Genomic DNA, 20,227 nt, shown 5'->3' with positions numbered 1-20,227 from the left:
TTACCTTGTATACATCACCAAAACCACCTTTTCCAATTTTATTTTGAGATGAAAAATTATTTGTGGCAATCATGATGGAATCAAAATTAAAAACTTTCAACTTATGACCATGGTTCCCATTTTTTCCATTCTCATCTAAATCAGTAGATCCGTCAGAAGTTGTCAATTCATGTAACATAGCCTCTTCTTCTTTCTTCCCTGTAGGATCAATATAAATTTTTGTTTAGATCCATCTATTTTCCATATTTCAGAAAACATAGCATTGATATTATCAAGAAAATGTAAAATATATACCACCTTTGAGTTTTCTCCTATAGCAGAAAAGAACTACGAATAACATGAGAATTACTAGTCCTGAAATGGTAATCCACAACCACCAATAATTCCCTACATAGAATTTAATGAATACAATTGTTAGAATAAAACTCACTAAAAGAGAGAGAGAAAGGTTAATATCATTAAGGCCTTTCATATGGTATAAATCAATGCCTAGCCTTCCTCTAAACAAAAATCACATTCTAAAATCATATGCATACCAAAATCTTTCCTCATCAACACGTATTCTACAATAATATTACCAAATATCCTAACGCCAAAATGTCGTCTTTTTGAGGGCATACAAATGCCTTTAATTTCATTCTTTTGGGACTACATGAATTTGAAATCAAGATTAAGTTGATAAAATAAATTTACCTGATTAAAGAAAAGCTCACTTAATTTATCCAAAAATTTAAAAATAAATAGTTCATTAATGAAAAAAGTTACATACAACATACAATCTTGATAGGTGCCAAGTTGGAAAGAGCTTACGCATCACATTATCAATGCATTGCATTATCAAGGCACCCACTAAATACCATATTAAGTAGTGACTATAGAGATATGTGCCTAGCGAGATAAGACATGAAAAAAACCAATGATAAAAAAGGCAAGTGTTGATATAGTCTTGAAGTCGAGCCTTACCAAGCAAAACCAGTATTGAGGCTATTTGTTAATGGCTCCTCGAGAAGAGAAAGGATAAAAACTATCGTACTCTTGAACTTGCTCAAAATATCAAAGCATGAATAGTGGATCAAACTTGGATTCTTTGTTTCTAACAATTAGGGAAAGTACAATGGGTTAAGCCACAACAAAGTGCAGAAATGGACCTAAAGTAAAACAAATTCTGATTGTGGAACTGGAAGGATGCCTAAAGATGATTGCAGAACTTAAAGCAAATAGCTTAAGTGAAAGTATAAGAATCTTGAGTGAAGTGTAGTTCTTTTAAAGGAACTTGACCACAGAGCATGTATATGACGCATAACTAATTCATAGAAAAACCTTACGTGTACTCACTGGAGCCAAAGACACTTACGCGAAATGAGCATCATGACTACACAGTCGATTACATGTGAGGAAACATACCAGCCCTCTACACTAAAAAGCTACCTTTGCATGAAGATGCGTACACACTTCCCAATACCTTGACATGAAGCTGATATTCCTTTTCAAAAATGATTATGTGCACTCAAGGCTCTACACGAACATGGTACCCTCTGCATTATGCGCAATACCTTCCGGGAGTTCTTATGTAAATGATCTTACATACATAGTTGTACTAGCCATCATGCATAATGTTGATTTCAGTTCCCAAAGGCTGTGAATTTCTTCTAGCAATTGCCTGTTATTTTTTTAGGGTTTTTAATTGAATATTTATGTGGCTATTTGGACTAGGTTTCAGGGTTTGCTATTTATATCGATAGATAAATAGATAGATAGATTTATATGATAGGATACTTAGGATCTTAGAGGAATGAAACGTAGACATTGTAGATAGTACGAAGACACAATCTCCATTGCTTTCCTTTTATAGTTTTAATTTAGTTTTCTATTTTCCTTAATTATATTCTTTTCTTTTCCTTTGCAAACCAACATGGACTGTGAGGAGGAATCCTTCACTGCATGGCTAAGTTATTTTAATCCATATAAAGATTGTGTCCTAAGGGAGGATCCCATTAAGGAATGCATCTCTTAATGTTAAAGCCATTCTGTCCCCATTCCTACGTTCATGAATCTATGTACATTTTTAATAAGATGAATATTTTCTCTGCAAAGTGCATTAGGATAAGATTTGATCAAACATATGTTAACCCCTCAATAAAATCTTGGGATAAATAGTGGTTTCAAAGATTGTTTAAGATTTGAATTTGAAAGAGTGCTACTATCTTTAAAAAAACTAAGATCCTATTTTTGAGATTCAGTTTTGATAGCATGACTGTCTCTGGATACTTTACTATTAAATTGTTTCTTCTTTATTATACTCATAGGTTGGTCAATTCACTGGTTTCATATGTATCTTAAGTTTTTTTAGAATCAATTACAATAAATCAACTTAACATAAGGACTAGAACAACCAAAACAGATTGCTGTCGAATCTCAAGGATGACAACCTAGCTTACTAATGACTACGTAGTATCCTTTTCTTTGATTTTGACCCACCGAGGGTATTATGTAAATTAAACTACTGATTTGTATAAAATTACTTAGTGTAAAGGTTATGTCATTCCTCAAATAGCATCAATGGTTGGTCTATCGGGTTAGCTGCTTTAGAGAAGAACAAGAGCAAGTTAATGTATAGCAATATAGCTACAACAACAAATAAACCAATAATCTTGGAGATGGAATCGATTCTTGGTTGGGAGAATTATATGAGAAACTTAAGAATCAAGACATTGGTCTCTCAAGCCAATTTGATAATTAATTAGTGTTTAATTGGTTTAGGCCAATTATTAGTGGAATGCAGTTTTATATGTTTAAAAAATTATGATTGAAAGTAGGCTACCAAAGAGAAGAACATTTAGGCCACTACTTAACACTCCAAACAAATAATAGTGATTTCCCTAATTTCTCATAGCATTTCGGCATTAACTAGAAAAAAAAATAGAGTGGATTTAAAGGGAAGATAGAGAAAGAGAAAGATAAGAAAAAATGAAAGAAGGAAATGATAGAGAGAAAATAGACTAGCTAGTGTAGGAACGTCAAAGGTTTTCCAACTTGATCTATTGGACAACCTCTCCTAATTACTCTCTCATTCTCTTCTCACCTCAAAAGGCAAAATTCTTATCTCAAATGACAAAAGAAGAGACAAATGCCAAACTCAATATATGACAAAGGCCCATTAAAACAAGGTCATCCTCCTTCTAAGAAGAAAGAATGAAAAACAAATCTGGCAATTCAAGCATAGAAAATGCAATATGGTGTTCACCTTTCCTATTTTCATTGGCACAAAATCTCCCTGTATAATTTGTGCATTTGCATGGTGCTTAGACACCCTTTTAAGCTAGCCTTCAAGCTACATGAGATTAAAACAAGGAAACACACAAAACTCCCACAAGATTATAGGGCACTAACCCCAACTTGTATTTTATTACTTCATTGAATAAGAACACAAGACACAACCTTTATCAAGACTCCCACAATAGCACTGGTTAGTTCATGCTCTCTAGATCTTGTTCCCTCTAGGAGGCTTTTCTATCCCCTTGTTATTGAGTGGCTGCCACCCATTCCTTGTTAGCCTAGGAGTACCATCCTAGTTATATTAGGACTCTTCCTAATAAGTTGTGGCATTAACCACTCCTACTTGGACTCAACGTCTTACTAAGACTACAATTACAATTACAATAAGAATAAAACTCCTACTCATACCAAACTTGTATTCCCACTTCGAGTTCAACTCCACGTGTTGTTGTTGCGTGTGCCTATATAAGCACCTCATGTGCATGCTAAGCCCTCTTCTTGGTTTCCACCTTTGAGTCCCATCCGTGTTGAGGAAATTGACTATCTTTATACCCATGCCCCATGTCATTTCACCCATAGGTTGCATCACATCTTGGCTCCTTGCCCATGGCTGCATGCTTTAACAAGGGTCACTACCACTCCTTGCGTATATCTAAAGCCTACACCTCTTCCTATTTTTGTGATGGCACCATGCCACATCCCACTTTCTTTTAGTACAATAATGAGTCAGGGAATTACACCCATGACTCCTCATTCATTCACAAGGCATTGTGCCCTTATGTATAGCATTCTGCATCATGTCTTGAGTTGGCTTCATTGTTGTTGCATTCTCACGTTGCATCTAAGCAATAGAGTAGGGAACTGTGTTCATGGCCTTTCAATCTACCTCACACAAGGCATTGCACCCTAATGCCATTATCGAGAGAGAAGTCTGCATCACGTCCCATGCTGATGCGACACACCACCACATGTCATGAAGCCCTTGTGTGGGTGCTAACAAGGCTTACCTCATTTGTCATGCTTGTGTTGGAGGCCTTGCACTAAGGCCTCTTGGTGTTGGCATGCCCATGCCACCATGTCTCACCCTGAGTCACTTACTTTTGGCTTCCTTGAGAAGGCTTAGGAAAAGAGAATAAATCTTATTCTAATTGAGATCATGGTGAGCAATTTTTGTGGGTTGGAAGAAAGTTTAGACTGCAAAACTCCCTTGGAGCATGCTATTGGGAAAATACTTGATCTATAGGTCAATGGAAATTTTGGTTTTCCAATATCTTTTTAATTCAAATTCTTTCTTTAGATTCGTAGATATTCTTATGAATTGTTTAGAAGTTGCAACAAGATTATAGAAATTCAAAACCTCTCATTTTAATCCATACAAGGATGTAATTTGATCACATATCCTGATTTAGGTTGAAATTGTAAGACCGAACTCTAGCATCTGGAACTCTTCCAAGAACTAGACTTTATTCGGTTTACAATGTAAGGACCAATTGCCTGCGTTAATGTCTAACTCTATTAGGTGGTCTAGGAGTGGTATAATTAATAGACAATTATAGTATTGTAACAGGCAAGTCCGCTATTCCTGACTCCTAGTCAGGAATAGAATAAGGACTTGACCTTATAAATATAAAAGGGACCCCTTGGAAAGGCCGGAAGATTATAACTGTTCTAGACTCTCTAGGAGCGCTAGGAACTGTATATATCCTAGGTCCGGGGCGGCAAAATGACTTGTCTGGTTGAATCATTCAAGCCAACCCAATCGAAAAATCCTTTGACCGCAGCAGATAGACGAGACGGCTCTTGTTGTTATTGTTATAGGTAAAAACAATGCTTCAGAATTTCTAATCTTTCAAGGAATTATTTACTTCAAGAATTTTAAATACTTCAAGGATTTTAACATATCTATGGATCCATATGTATTATAAGTATATATCAAGTTCTTTCAAGGACTATCAACTCTATGATTGAGTGGTTATGAGAATCGACACAAGGTAACTAGAAGAAACCTTATGCTATAATTTCTACTTTATCTTGACAACCAATTTGTATTCAACATTTTTTGTCTTCATTCATCAAACTTCATGACTAATAGACTTTACATCTTAAATTATTAAACTTCATGTTCTAATACTTATATAGATAAGTTTTGTTCTATCTAATTAATTGCTCTTTCTACTTTGATGAATTAATTTTATATTGATATTCACAATCAATTCATGATTTAGGGTCATGTAGAAAGAAGATAAATTGTTGCTGAAAACATTATTTTGACCTTATATTCCTTCCATCATATAATAAGTAATAAAAATCTCTTGACTTTCAAGTACATATACCTCTCAAGTGCTATTCATTCAATTTGGGGGTTACTTGTTCAATATGTAGTTCTTTAGAGGTTTATCCATTTCATTTGTATGTGCCTCTTTAAGGGTTGTAAGTTTAAGTTGTCAAGTTTACCATGCTCAAACTTATCTTGGAATCATTTATAATTATAATAGTTGTTCGTCCCTCTAGGTTATTATTTTTTGTTTTAATTATTTTTCTATTCTTTAGACTTGTATTCGTTATTGTGTTGGCTAACTATCCTACAAGGACATCAACTTATAACACTTCAGGTGTGTTTTAAATTCATTTTATTGTAGTACTAGTTACAATCTCCTTCAAATATATAAACAAGTATTCATTTATATAAAAATATAACTATCTAATAAATTTCACATCGTTATTCGAATATAATCTTCGTTTCTCCACCTAATGGTAGGAAAATTTCTCATCAAAATAGTGTTGGGAACCTTAGATCTCTTTATTCTCTAACCCTAGATCATATAGGTGCATGCAAGATACCTTAGGCCTCTAGATCCAATGCAATGGAAGCAAAAATCAAAATTTTAACATTCTAGGATCCAAAGAAAAGTTATTAGAAAACTTTATGTTTGGTCTGGTCGACATTCCCAAATCAATTCTTCTTAATGAAGATGAAGTCTCAAGAGTCCAGAGGTCTTGTACACCCAAGATCTTCTGCTCGATGACTTAAACCACAATCTTGAACACTCCAAAGTATAGGCTTTGGAATGGAGGAATCCTAAGCTCTCTCTCTCTCTCTCTCTTAAGGTAGAAGACAATTTTCTCTCAAAAAGTGATAGAAACCCTAACCCTTAAGGGGTATTTATAGGATTCTCCTACTGGGCTTAAGTGATCGACTTAAGCCCACCAAGACTTAGGTCACTTAATCTAGCCCAAAATGGGTCCTAATTGATTAATTAACCACATAGGGTCGTCTAATTAATCAATTAGCCCAATAAAGGGAACTTATTCACTACCCCCTACGTAACCTTGCGTAATTACCAAAACGCCTTTATGCACAAGCGTGAACCTAGAGTTAATCCAATCCTTATAAATCATGTCATCATTGCATATAAGCTTAGAACAAGGAACATTATGACCCATATGAGTACTGACTCTATCAAAATCCAATTCTAAAGTTGATTCAACATTATACTAAAGAGAATTAATTACACTTCAATACCTTATGTAAGTAACGAGATGTAGCTTAGGACTATGACCTCCACTGCATGCAAACCCCTATAAACTAGCATCCATAATCTAATAAGGTAGTTTATCACCTATGAAGATTACCTCTCTAATCCTTGAGTGTCAAATTTCCACTAAAGAAAATGTTATGACCATAGTCTTCTAGATCAAATGTCTTTTGGATCATCCAAGAGGACACATTTTCTTAATCTATATGATATCATGGTGTCTCCATTGAGAATACCTGTTGTCACTAGCCTTCATCAATAGTGACCCAATCCATAGGGATATATGACCACTTTAGGGCCCCTCTTGTCAACTTTGGCATGGACTTAATATCCTCTCAAGGTTGAGTCCATGCAGTATATTAGTTTGGTGAATTATGAAAATTGATAGACTTATGCATATTATGATTCACTGTAGATCCAATTCAGTGCATTGGAGGTAGTGTACTAGATCACATGCACTAGTGCACTCACCAAACCACCCCTATTGCCAAGATAAGTCATCCATCCTATTAGGAGGTAGTGCACTACAGTCTCAAATGGATTTTCTAAATCAATGAACCAACTATGGACAACTCATCTTTTACAAGCAACCCATGACTTGGATCTTCTATGCAACTCTTAATACACCCAAGTGATGTACAATGCAAGTGATGTGGGGCATGTATACTCAAATAACTAGTTAATGCAAAATGGGATATATAATAAAGGGAAACCAAGAAACATAAATAAATAAATTTAGAAATGTACCTCTATCTATTACATCATGTCACGCTTTGTAGATCTCAATCCCAACAAATAGTAATTTGCACAATATATCATACTATCCTTCAATGGTATGAATAGACTATTCAATAGGTAACAACTTCTAGTTTTGTAATATATATTCATGTAACTTTCCACTAAGTTGATGCATCATTGTTTACCCCTTGGGATCAAATTGGTCATATGAGATTCTTCTAGATCGGATAGAATATAGTGAATCATTCACATGGAAGTGTATGTTATTATTGGTATAATTTTATCTCTTTTATAACTCAAAATCAAGTTTACCTAATATGTATTGACATCAACTATTTACCAATATTGTACAATTGATAAAACTAGCATCTTGGAATAAATCTATCAAAAAATTGATATTATGTGTACACAAATTATAAATAGAACCTATGCATTTATTGAAGAACACGATATACATTTTCATGTAATAACTCAAATTAATGAGCAATGTATTTTAATTAGATAAAAATTATATGCAATAATAAACTGAATATAACCTAAAGATAATTAAAATTATAAAGAAATAATAAAATATGGAACACTTACAATCATTATTTTTTTGAAACATGAATAGTACTTTAAAAATAAATATAGTTTATGTAGTGTTGTATTACATCATTTTTAAATTGTACTAATTTTTTAACAATATAAAAAGTATAATTTTAAACATTTCAACCTCCATAGTTAACAAAGAGAATACCAAGAATACAATAAAATCTTAATCGTAGCAAATTAAGAACTTCAATGAGTCAATTAAAATACGAAAAATCAACACAGTTCTATCGTAACTTTAGGACAAAAAATTACATGGCCTTTTGCTTTGAGTGATACAATAAGTTTAGAACAATATATATGATCATAATTTTAGGTTATGCAAATTTCTCGTCTTTACATAATTCTACATAGCTATAGGCTAAGAAAATTTTAGATAGTTCTATATGGTTTAACTAGAACTATGTATAAAAATAAACTAGCAATAAAAAATTGTATAAAAATTTCATAAAATAAAATAAACAATAACTAAACAATAAAAATAATCAAAGAATTGTATAGCTTTTGGGTATGATATATAAATAATAAACTTAGCATAATTGCTAGTTAGAGTATTTATTTTCTCATTTTTATAACTTTTAGCTATGAATACTTTTACATCATAATACTTACATAATTTGTTATTATATAAGATATTTATTTTTCACATATATGCCTTTAGGCCATAAATTTTCTATATGAAATATTTCTTATATGACTTTTGGTCATGAAAAGTTAAAAAATTAAATTTTTTAAGTAGCTCTAGACTATGACAATTTTTTATAATATTAGCTTTTCATATCTTTTACCTATGAGAAGATTGTTGACTTCTTTCCATATAACTTCAAGCTATAATAACATATAAAATAATAAGATCTCTATAAATTCCATTAATAAGTGTGAAATAAAGGTTTGGTTAATCTTGATTTTGATGATAACAAAAAAGGTTTAGAACTAATGATTATATTTCAAGTGTGATTGGGCAAGACAATTTCCAGAGTGGCAATCACAAAGACAAATCAAGCCAAGGAGAAATCATGAAGAAGAAGACCACCTCAAAGAGAAGTGTTTTTCAAGACCCAAGTTTCATAAGATCTCTTTGTATGGTTGCTGGTGCACTAGGATTTTCATGCATTACATTCTTTACTTATGCACCAAAATCATCCAAGAGTTATTTTGTTTTAAATATTTTAAAATTGGATGATTTTATGTTTTCAACTAAAACCTTGTGTCAAATGTTTTTCAAACTTGTTTAAAAGGTTTTAAGTTGAAAAAGTTGGTTGTTGAGCCGAAAACGGCTCAATCGGTTGAACCAAATAAGGAACCAGTCAAACTGGATGAGGAACCGGTCAACTGCCAGATCAACCGGTCTAGGAGCAAGTCGACCCCTAATTCAACCGGTCAAGGGTGTGAACAGTAACCGGTCGACTGCTATCTCAACCGGTTGAGGGGTGCAAAAAACCTACTCTCTCTTCTAGAATGGTTGTTCAACCGAATAAGGAATCAATCGACCCACACCTCAACCGGTTAAGGTTCGGTCAAGGTCCAATCAAGGTCCAACGGTCACCTGCCAAGCATTAAATACTAACGGCTAGTCAACCGGTCAACCCCCAGCTCGACTGGTCAAACCCCAACGGCTAGTTTGGATTTTTTTCCCTCTATCAAAAAGGCTCCAAATCTTCATTTTTGAAGAGCTTAACCTTCCCAAACCTTTCTTGAATATATTTAAGCCTTGGAAGAGTATTTTTGAGTGCATAAAACTTGCATATCTTTAGTGCACCATTCAATCCTAGTTTTGTTGTATCATTTGAGCTTAAAATTTTTGTACTAGGATTTTGTGAGATCAATTATTTGTATATCTTTGAGAGTAAGATTCTCAAGTGTGAGGTATCACTTGAGAGGTTGTTCAAGAGTAGGGTATCTCTTGAGGATTGTAAAGGGTGCTTGGAGCCAAAAGTCCAAGAGGGTGGATTGGAACCATAATCCAATTGTATTGCTTGAAGGCTTGGTTTGGAAGCCTTGAATTAGTGGAACCTCAAGCTTGGGATTGAAGTTAGAGGAGAGTGGATGTAGGCCGGGTTGCGTCGAACCACTATAAAATCTTGTATGTGCATTCTCTCTTCCCTACTTTTTTACTTTATATGCAATTGTCTTTATATTGTTTTATTATATACTTGCATAAATTTGTCTCTTACATTCACATAATTTAAATTTGCAAAAAGAGACCATCACCCTTTTCATCCCCACCCCTCTAGGGTGATTACCATAGGTTGGATTAGCCTAATTTTTCTAACAATAAGAAATATACATTTGCATTCACCTAGCTTTAGGCCATGAAAGTATTTTACATAATTGCTTTAGACTATATTAACACGAAAAAAAAAAAAAGTGTTTGTATATAGCTTTGAGCTACAAGAATATGTGAAAAAAAAAAAATTCTATCTAGCTTTGGGCTATAAAAATATAAAATTAATTTTTTTCAAGTAGATTTAGGCAACAAAAATGTATACACTATTTTTCATATATCTTCGATTTAAAATAATTATTATATAACTTCCAAGCATAAGAGTGTAAAGAAATATATATCTCTTCTCTTCATAGCTTCTACCTATGTAATATAATATTTTTTCTTTTTTTCTTATTATGAAAAATAATATTTCATATTATCATAGCTAGATGTCATGAAATAAACTAGTTTTCATTTTTTTATTATTTCATTAATGTTTCCTAATTAATTATTATGTTAGTTTCTAAAGTCTATGTTCATTTCTAATTAATTTACCTTTTGAAAAATTTTATTACAACACAATGAAATGCATAACTTTAAGCTATGAAATATTCTTTATACAACTTCTTGTTATACTAATTTTATAAAATTATACAAAATTGTTAATTGATAATTTTATTTTGTATAACTTTTGGTTATATGACAAAATTAGAATTGTCTACATAACCTTTTTTTTTCTTATCGGTAAAGAGAAATAGTATATATTGAAAGAGAATACGCTAAAAACAATGCCCCCAAGTATATAGGAAATATAAAACAAAAGCCTAAAGGCTCACCCTAGAGGGAAAGGGAAAGAAGCAAAAAATATCACCTACCATTACTTTGAGCCTAACCAATCAATGAAGCTAACAAGAGAATTAAGGCTTATATCTACAGACACCCTAAACCAAGACCACAAATTACATACAAAAGCATTTTTCAATTTCTAGATCAATAACTCCCCATTGTCAAATGCTAATAGGTTCCTTTCCTTCCATATTGTCTAAAATATACATAAATGGGCCACTTGTCAAGCCTTTTTACAAGCTTTATTCATGAAGTACCATGCCACCCAAGAAGAGTTGCCTTATCCAAGCAAGAGAGAACCCGAGACACCCCAAATAGGAAAAAAAAAACAAATGCCAAAGAACTCGCAACCTTGCATAATGAAGAAGAGCATGATCGACCATTTCTACTTTAGAGTGACAAAGGAAACATCTATTTGCCCCCTCCTTTGGATCTAGTCCAAAGTTAAAACTTTCCTCTAAGTTGCTTCCTAAGTGAAGAAAGCCACCTTAGGTGGCACACAAGATCTCTAAATGTTGATGTTAGGGAACAAAAGAAAGTATCTAGGCTCCAAAATAAAAGAAAGAGATTTGACTGAGAAGTTCCCACACCTTGATGTTGTCTAAATCACCCTCTCATCTACATCCCTATGCACCCTAATTATTTGAATCTTTTACAAAAAACGCTCCATAGATTCCAACTCTCAATCATTGGAAGCCCTAGAGAATCAAGGGGTTTAACCACTCCCTTCACCCTCAAGGTTCCAAATATTTGCCACCAAGCTTCCTTAGAAAAAGAGAAAAAAAAAATAAGGAAGAGGACTCACAAAGTGGCTCATCTCCATACCACTTGTCCTTCCAAAATCTCACTCTCTAACCATTACCCACTTGGAAGGCCAATATACTACTCAAAATATCCCATTTCTTTCTTATAGCTTTCCATAGTTCCACATCATAGCTCTCACTCACCTCACAGGAACACCACCCCCATCATCTTTTTCATACTTTTGACTAATGACTTGCTTCTAGAGGGTCTCTCTTTCATTGGCATACCATCAACTCCACTTGCATAGGAGGGCTTTATCTATTGAAAAGAGATTCCTCACACATAATCCTCTATCCTTTTTCTCTAAACAAACCATTTTCTACCTTATTAAATGTGGTTTTTGAACAAGGCCCCACCACCCCAAAGAAAATCCTTCCGAATCTTCTCCAACCTCAACCTTTCCTACATTGGCATACAAAAAAGAGACATAAAATAGATTGACATGCTAGAAAGAATGCTATGAATTAATGTGAGCCTCAGTCCTTTTGAGATATACTATCTTTTCCACATGGTTAATCTTTTTTGGAATATCCCTTTAACACCATCTCGAATTAACACAAATTTGAAAATGGCCCCCAAAGAGAGACCCAGGTAATGGGAAAGGAGATTACCCACCTTATACCCTAACTTCAAGGCCAAGGCATCAATACTTTCCATCATCCCCATCGGAATAAGCCCACCATTTTCCAAGTTGATTCTCAAACCTAAAAAAGCCTTGAACAACATAAGAAGCCAACTTAACTAAGTCATCTTGTCCGACAACACCAAAGTATCATCAACAAATCACAAATAAGAGATCTAAATCCCAACACTTCCCCTACTTCTAACCCACAACCCAAACAAGTAGCCTTTACTCTTTTTCTGTGTGCATTGGCCCTCCTATAGAAAAAATTGGCGTTGTAGTCATCCTCATTCAATAACCACACTTCTCTTGATTTCTATCTCCAAGATATTTCCTTCCTAAGCACCCACTTTTTATAAGCCTCCCTTGCCTCGTTCTTAACTTCAGATTCTTCCAAGTACAAGGCTATACCTTTCTCCTTTTCGTCCTAAAACACCACCCCCTTTCTAGCCTCAATTAAACCAAACATGTATTTATTTAAGGACTTCAAGACTGCTTTTAAAGCTCTTAGTTTTACATCTAAAACAAAGTTGCAAGCCCCGTTAAATTTAAAGCCCACCACCAATCCTTAAACAAATCTTTGAACCCCTCTTCCTCCAACCACATATTCTCAAATTTGAAATAAAAGGTTCCCCATCAAGCAAAATGGGAAAAATGATCAAAAACCAATCTCGATAAAACATATTACATGGTCTTATTAAACAAATTGTCTTAATTTTCTGTCACTAAAAATCAATCAAGTGTATATTATGACTGGTTATTCAATCCACCCCTCCAAGTGAAAGGACCCCCCGTAGAGAAATGTCTCTCAACTCCAACTCCTCTATCAAGTCTAAAAATCTCCTCATGGCTAAGGATAACCCTCCTCCCCTGCTGTGCTCCCCAAGGAAGCTTATCATGTTGAAATCCCTATTGACACACCAAGGGTCACTCCTTAAACCTCTTGTTGCCCCAAGCTTATCCTATAAGTTTTTCTTTTCTCTTCTACATACCTAGCCATACACACTAATAAACACCAACACAACCCCATCCTCACAATTCTTGAAGCGACATGAAATTGAGAAAGCCCTCATTTCCAAACCAACTAACTTCATCACCCTACTATTCTAGTAGACCAGGATGCCACCTATTACACCTCTCGTATTGATTGCACTCCAACTTAAACACCTTTTCACCCTAAGACTACGTACAAGACCAACAATCATCACTTGAATTTTGGTTTCTTGTAAAAAAACCACGTCCATCCTTTATGATTTGATCATGAACTTTATTATCTTCCTTTTGTCTCTGTCATTTGCCCCTCTTACATTCTAGGATAACATTCTTATCTTCATTAGCACCTCAAAATAGAAGCCTCATCAAATTTGCCCAATTCGATACCATTTCTTTCTTACAATTCACTATATATTCTAACTTCTTGAGTTCACTTTCAAATTTTGAAGACAAAGATTTTGCCTTTCTAAAGGTCCCTTCCTACCCCCTTTAGTCAATTCTCTCCTTCATACTCCTAATAAGAAACAAAATCTCATTTTCAAAGTTTTTTTCGGCATGCCAAGACACCGACTAAACTTAATAAGATAGCTAGAGTACCACCCTTCTGGTTGCTCCTTCTCTTTCTCTTAATAATAAGTCTTCGTCTCCAAAGGCCTTAGGGAATTCACCCTAATCGAGACAAGTGTATGCTCAACTGAAACCCCACTATCCACCAAGCCGTAAAAAAACTCCTCCTGACCATCAAGGATCGAAGCATTATTTTCTATCGAGACAATCCTCAAACGGTCATAGTCCACTATTGCAACCTTAAAGTCATCCATTGCATTGGATCCTCCTTCTCAAACCCCTAAAGCCTTGGTGGGCCCTAAGAAAGCAGTAGAAAAAAAGGTAACTTGTAATCTAAAAAAAAGAGGTCAAGAGTGATAGACGGAGTACCCAGAGGCCTCTAACAATAGTGTCTCATCGGTGAGTGTTGATTGACTTGAAAGCAACTAATCAATAATCCAATTTTTGTTGGCTGACACCTTTGTTTACTTCCCTACTTCATTCATAAAGGGCTTTGAAAAAACCCTAGATCCAATAGGAGAAAGGGTTAGCCCAAAATCAATGATAAATGAATGGACTTCTTTATACACAAACCTAACATTCCTATTAATAACCTTAGCCCAACCCGATTTCAAAACCCTCTTGGATTTGGATGCCTTAGCCCAACACAAGCTAACTATGGGTTTTTCATGCAAAATAGCTCCTAAGCCTATTTCACATTTTCTCTCTTTCTCTACAATGCCAACTGGCCCAATCTTTAACCCAACTTTCTTTGACTCTAGAACAATACCCTTAGCAAGCCTATAACCTACACCTCTACTCCTTCCACCATACTCCAACAACACATCAAACATCGGGGTTTGGATAACTATTTGTCTCTCTCTCATGCTTTCTCCCATGAGTGAACTTCACTCAACTTCAACCCTAACCTCTCACTCTACACTTGTACATGACCCAGACATTGGAACCACATGAGAAACACATGGTGGGACTTCACACCACAGACTAATCGCGAAACAAGTATGGACAACCACTACCTACAATGAACCAAGAAAGTCTTTCCCAATGGCTTTCACTAAGATATGGGCCTATTGTAGTTGAGAAAAAAGAGTTGTTTTTTCATCTATAGCCACAAAAACTCCCACAACTATCCCTAATCTTCTTAAAAACCTCTCTACCCTAATAATGAAGTAGGAATCCTACTACCCTCATCTAGACTACCTTGGTGTGGTGACCATTCCAAAAACAACCCATTTCAAGTCCTCATCTTTGCAACTGCCACTCTTTTCCCTTAAACCACCTACTGCCCCTTAAAAACACCATATTTGCCTCACATTTATCCTCAAACTCAAATAAAAAAAAAGGCTCCACTCAACATGGAGATTCTTAAACCTTCAAAGCCCAATAGGTTGATACCTACCCTTTCAAGATGATAACATATGAACTAATTCTTAATTGTCTCCAAAACGTCTAACCAAATAGTGACTTAATCGCTCTTCCCTACACAGGAACTCCTTATACCTTAAATGCAATCATAAAGTCCTCATCACTTCCCTTGTCTTTACCCTTGTAGCCTTCGCATAAGTTCTTTACCCTTTCTCTTTGGAACTGCACACAACCTTTTTAGGGGAGAAACCACCTTGACCAAAGAAAGATTTACCCTCTGCAGGAGTGGAAACTCCTAGGGCCCTCAACTTATCAACCATCAAAAACCACCCCTCAACTAATCATTTGCCCTCAGGAAAGACAAGACAAAATTTCTTGGCTTTCAAATCCCACATAAAGCAGAGCAAAAACCTTTCAGCCTCATTCGCCCGACACTCCAACCTAAACTTCCTTCCTCCATCCTCCTAGACTTTTAAAACCCCTTGAACTTGAATTCCCTCTACAACAAGCTTCCATTCCTTTTAGTAGACTACGCAAACTCCTTTCTCCAAACCTTATCTAAGAGGAAAAGCCTCTACTCCTCTCCAGAATAATTCCTCTTGGTTTTATTCCAACTACTTCGATGAAGATCTCAAAGGTCTTGGACTCCATCACAAACCAACATTTACCACCTCTCGAACCTCTTCTTACCTCCAAAGTCATCCCGCAAACCATTGTCTACATAACTTTTGACCATGAGATAATGTAAATAAAATTTATTTATATAGCTTTTGGTCATGAGATACTATAATCACAATCAATATTAATAAGAGCTAATTAAAAAATTATAAATAATAAAAATGAAACACAATGATATACCACTTTTTGATACTTTGTTTCAAGAAAGTAAAACCACATATCTTCCTAGACAAAATGAAGTGTTTGAAGTAAGTAAGAAAGTAAGAACTCTTGTAGTTGGATTCCTTTCAATTTCTTTTGAGCCGAACTTTTGTGTTGATAATGTATTATAAAAGTAATGAAATAGCAGATAGAAAAGAAAAAGAAATGGAAAGGAATAGTAGAAATAACTTCTCTCCTAATATGACTATTAGAATTTGTACTAATTAGTGTTTCATTTAAAAATATCATAAACTTAGTTAAATAAGTTAGCAAATGAGATAACAAAGCAAGGAATTTGTTTAAAATGGATTTTTGAAATTTTTTTCTCAAAATAAATTATTTGTTTAGACAAAATTTGAAATCTTTTCAAACATTTTTTAGAGGTTTCCTTACAAAATCATAAAAAATATCAAGAATACTTTATAAATTTTTGTATTGTATATAAATGCACAGTACCTTGTCCAAAATAAGAGAGAAATAAATTTTTTTACTTGAATTACAAATATAATTTTGTTGGTTCGAAAATATTAATTGAGAACCATTCTTAATAACTGTTCTCAAAACTGCTTTTTGATAGCTATTTTTTATTACATTACCAAAGAATCCCTTAATAACTTCTATATGAAATATAGAAAACTTATATATCATTGCTACAAAATTATCTTTTAAAAAAATTATTTTTAAAAATCGGAATAAATGAATTGAGGTGCTGAAAAGCTTTTTACCATGTCAAATTTTAAAAATATTAAAAACAACTCTTAAAAATATATGAGAAATTTATACTTTTTGTAAAAAAAACAAATAAAATTATATTTTATATATAAGTTAGTATTATTTTGTGATTTTAAAAAAAAAATTCAAAAAGTAGGCAATGTATTCAAACAACAACTAAGTAAATTAAAAACTTAACAAAAAATATCTAAAAAAAAACCTACTCTTAAACCAATATGTGTTTAGTAAAAACATTCCTAAGAATAGATAAAATAAAATAAAGGAAATAAATAAGTGATAATGTAAGAAATGCACCTACATTAAAAGTAGCGACTAAGCTAATAGGTTAAGAGTGCATTTGATAGTATTTTTACTCAAAACATTCTCAATAAAAAAAAATATAGAAGTGTTTTCTCTAAAAGTATTTTTAGGATAATGACCTATCAATTGTTTTTTGAAGAAATATTATAAGTGACTTTTCAATCTTACAAAGGATTTTCCAAATTTTTAAAGGTGTTTTCTAAATTTTATCAAACATATAACTTTTTTTCAAAACCATTTTTTAGGCTAGAAACACTTCCTATAATCATTGTCAAAGACGATAAGAGTGCATTTGAAAGTGTTTATATTTGAAGTATTTTTAATAAAAGTTTTTTCCTAAAAGTGTTATAAGTGTTTTTCTAGAAACCAGTATAAGTAATTTTTTTTAATATTATAAGTGATTTTATAAATTTTTAAAAGTGTTTCCTAAATTTTATCTAATATCCAATTTTTTTTAGATTAAAAGTATGTTCTAAAATCATTGTTAAGTGAACATATTTTGGTGAACAAGTAGGAAGAGAAATGGACAATATATAAGGGACTTGTAGAAGGAAGAGACATGAGTTCGGACAGGAGGTGACTGGCAGAAGGAGAGAAGAAAAGACAGCTTACGTTTATGAAAGCAATCAGGTATGATCATAAGTTGAAGAATATAATGGTAAAGTAACATTACATTGCAGCAGGTCAAGGCAGGGTGTCTAAATACCATATGTTAGTTTATATGTGGCCCACGTGGGCTTATTTTGTTATTGATTATCTTTTATTTAATTTAAAGGATAATCATGATAGATCTATTAATTATCTTTTATTTAATTTAAAGGATAATTATGGTTAATAATATTAAGTGCTAAAATCCTATTGGTCAATTGAGGTTATGTTTTCTAAATAACCATTCACGTTGATGGAACATAATAGGAGACTACTTAGATTTGGTCCTCTTTTTACCCATTATGTATAGAGCTTTCTCTCTATCAAGAAGAGCACACCAAACTAAAGGGGTCAAGGAGAGAAACCAAGTCTTCTCTAATTTTTTTTCTTTTTTCTCTACAAAGAATTTCTTTTCAAAATCAACCTTCAAGATTAATCTCATGGATCAAGGTATGTTTTCTTGATTATTTTGTGAAAATCACAAAGTTCTAAGACTAGGAATTAGGGTTATAATTATTTCGCATAATTACATAAAAAACCTAACATGTGGTATTAGAGCACATGGTTTAGGAACTTTTGATTTTCCTTTAAAGAGATTATTATATGTTTCCCTCTTATGATATCAAATTTTTTACAAGAGAATTAAATTTATTGATTATATTTTCAGTTGCTATGGAAAGATTTTGTCGATATTTTTATAGTCGGTTTCTTTTTTAATTCATCACAATGCATTCAAGTTCTTGTTTTCAATCTTTATTAGATGGGCTTCTTTTTGAGTTTTTAAATATTCTGGATTTGTTTTATCTTTCTTTGCAAAATTCTTGATGAACCATATAATAAGAATTGCCATAAATATATAATGCATAATATAAAGTTTTGGCATTCAATATTGGGTCTACAATCTCTTTTAATGCATATATTGATGATATATTTTAGTGAATGGATTTATCAAGTTTATTGAACCAACTTTTCCATCAATCAATTTTTATTGATATGTCATTCTTTATATGTATTGTATCATAAATAAAAATTAATGATTTTTGCTTGCTTATCACTAATGAATAAGATATATATATCTATCTATATATATATATATATCATGAATTTTTATTTTTGATGGTATGGTTTTTAACTTAGTGTTTTATTAACAATAAGTATTAATTTATTGACGATTGTATGTAAGAATTATATAATGATAAGCACCTTATGGAAGAAGATTTTATCTTATGAAAGTTAATGCTGAAGCATTCTATTATTATGTAATTTGATTACAACGTATTGTAGTGGTTTGTTAGTCACCGCAGTGGCCAAACCTTAAAGTATGATGTCTATCAAATTGTGTAATATTGTTATCTAATTTGATATCTATAGTATGAATTACTTTGTTAGTCCGCAAAGTGACCAAATTAGAAAGTCTTTCGTACATAAAATTCACTTACTCATGACTATGTGATGCTATATGTGAAATGACATAATGATATGTATATATTTTGTCATGAGTATATTGAAGTTCATTGATATAAAATATTTAAGGATCACCCAAAGATTGATCAATTAATTTTATTTCAATGAACATGATCATGGTTAGTTGATATACCTTAATTTGATGTGTTTAGTATATCCTAAGATAGTAAACATGTCAAGTTAGAGTATATATAATTACCAATTTTGTAAAATTAAGCATCAATTATGGTTATTGTTGTACATTGTTGGATCACCCAAAGGAGAACTTCAATGTACATTTATTGTATATTAATATTTGAATCTATGTTATGTGTTTGAGTTTATGACTTTGAGCACTAATGTATGAGCTTTCTATATGTTTATAGTATCTACTTTTGTTTCTCTTCATTCGCAAGCTTCGTATGTTTTAATATATAATGGGCTTAATTTATCTTCGTGGTGTGAACAAGTCCAATTTCATCTAGGTGTTCTAGATCTTGATTTGGCACTCCTAACTTATAAGCCTGTTGTTATTACTAATTCAAGCAACACAGAATAGAGGTCTTTCTATAAGGCTTAGGAAAGATCAAACAAATTAAAGCTTGATGTTTATGCGAATGACAATAGCAAACAACATCAAGTCCACAATTCCCAAGATTGAAAGTGTAAAGGAATATATGA

At 33.0% G+C, this 20,227-nt stretch overlaps 1 protein-coding gene across 1 annotated transcript in view; it reads right to left on the bottom strand.

Annotated features, from left to right (window-relative positions):
• LOC117918077 (G-type lectin S-receptor-like serine/threonine-protein kinase At1g11410) overlaps positions 1-20,227 on the bottom strand; it is a 35,316-nt gene that overhangs the window by 318 nt on the left and 14,771 nt on the right. Inside the window, exons 3-4 of the mRNA XM_034834605.1 lie at positions 298-387; positions 5-198 (exon numbers count right to left, since the gene is read on the bottom strand). Of these exons, the coding sequence (XP_034690496.1) occupies positions 5-198; positions 298-387 (284 nt within the window). The remainder of the gene's footprint in view (positions 1-4; positions 199-297; positions 388-20,227) is intronic.

Source organism: Vitis riparia, chromosome 7 (genome assembly GCF_004353265.1).
Source record: "Vitis riparia cultivar Riparia Gloire de Montpellier isolate 1030 chromosome 7, EGFV_Vit.rip_1.0, whole genome shotgun sequence".
NCBI classification, from domain to species: Eukaryota; Viridiplantae; Streptophyta; class Magnoliopsida; order Vitales; family Vitaceae; genus Vitis; species Vitis riparia.
The sequence above is the reverse complement of the archived record's forward strand: the minus strand, read 5'-3'. Positions and strand labels throughout refer to the sequence as shown.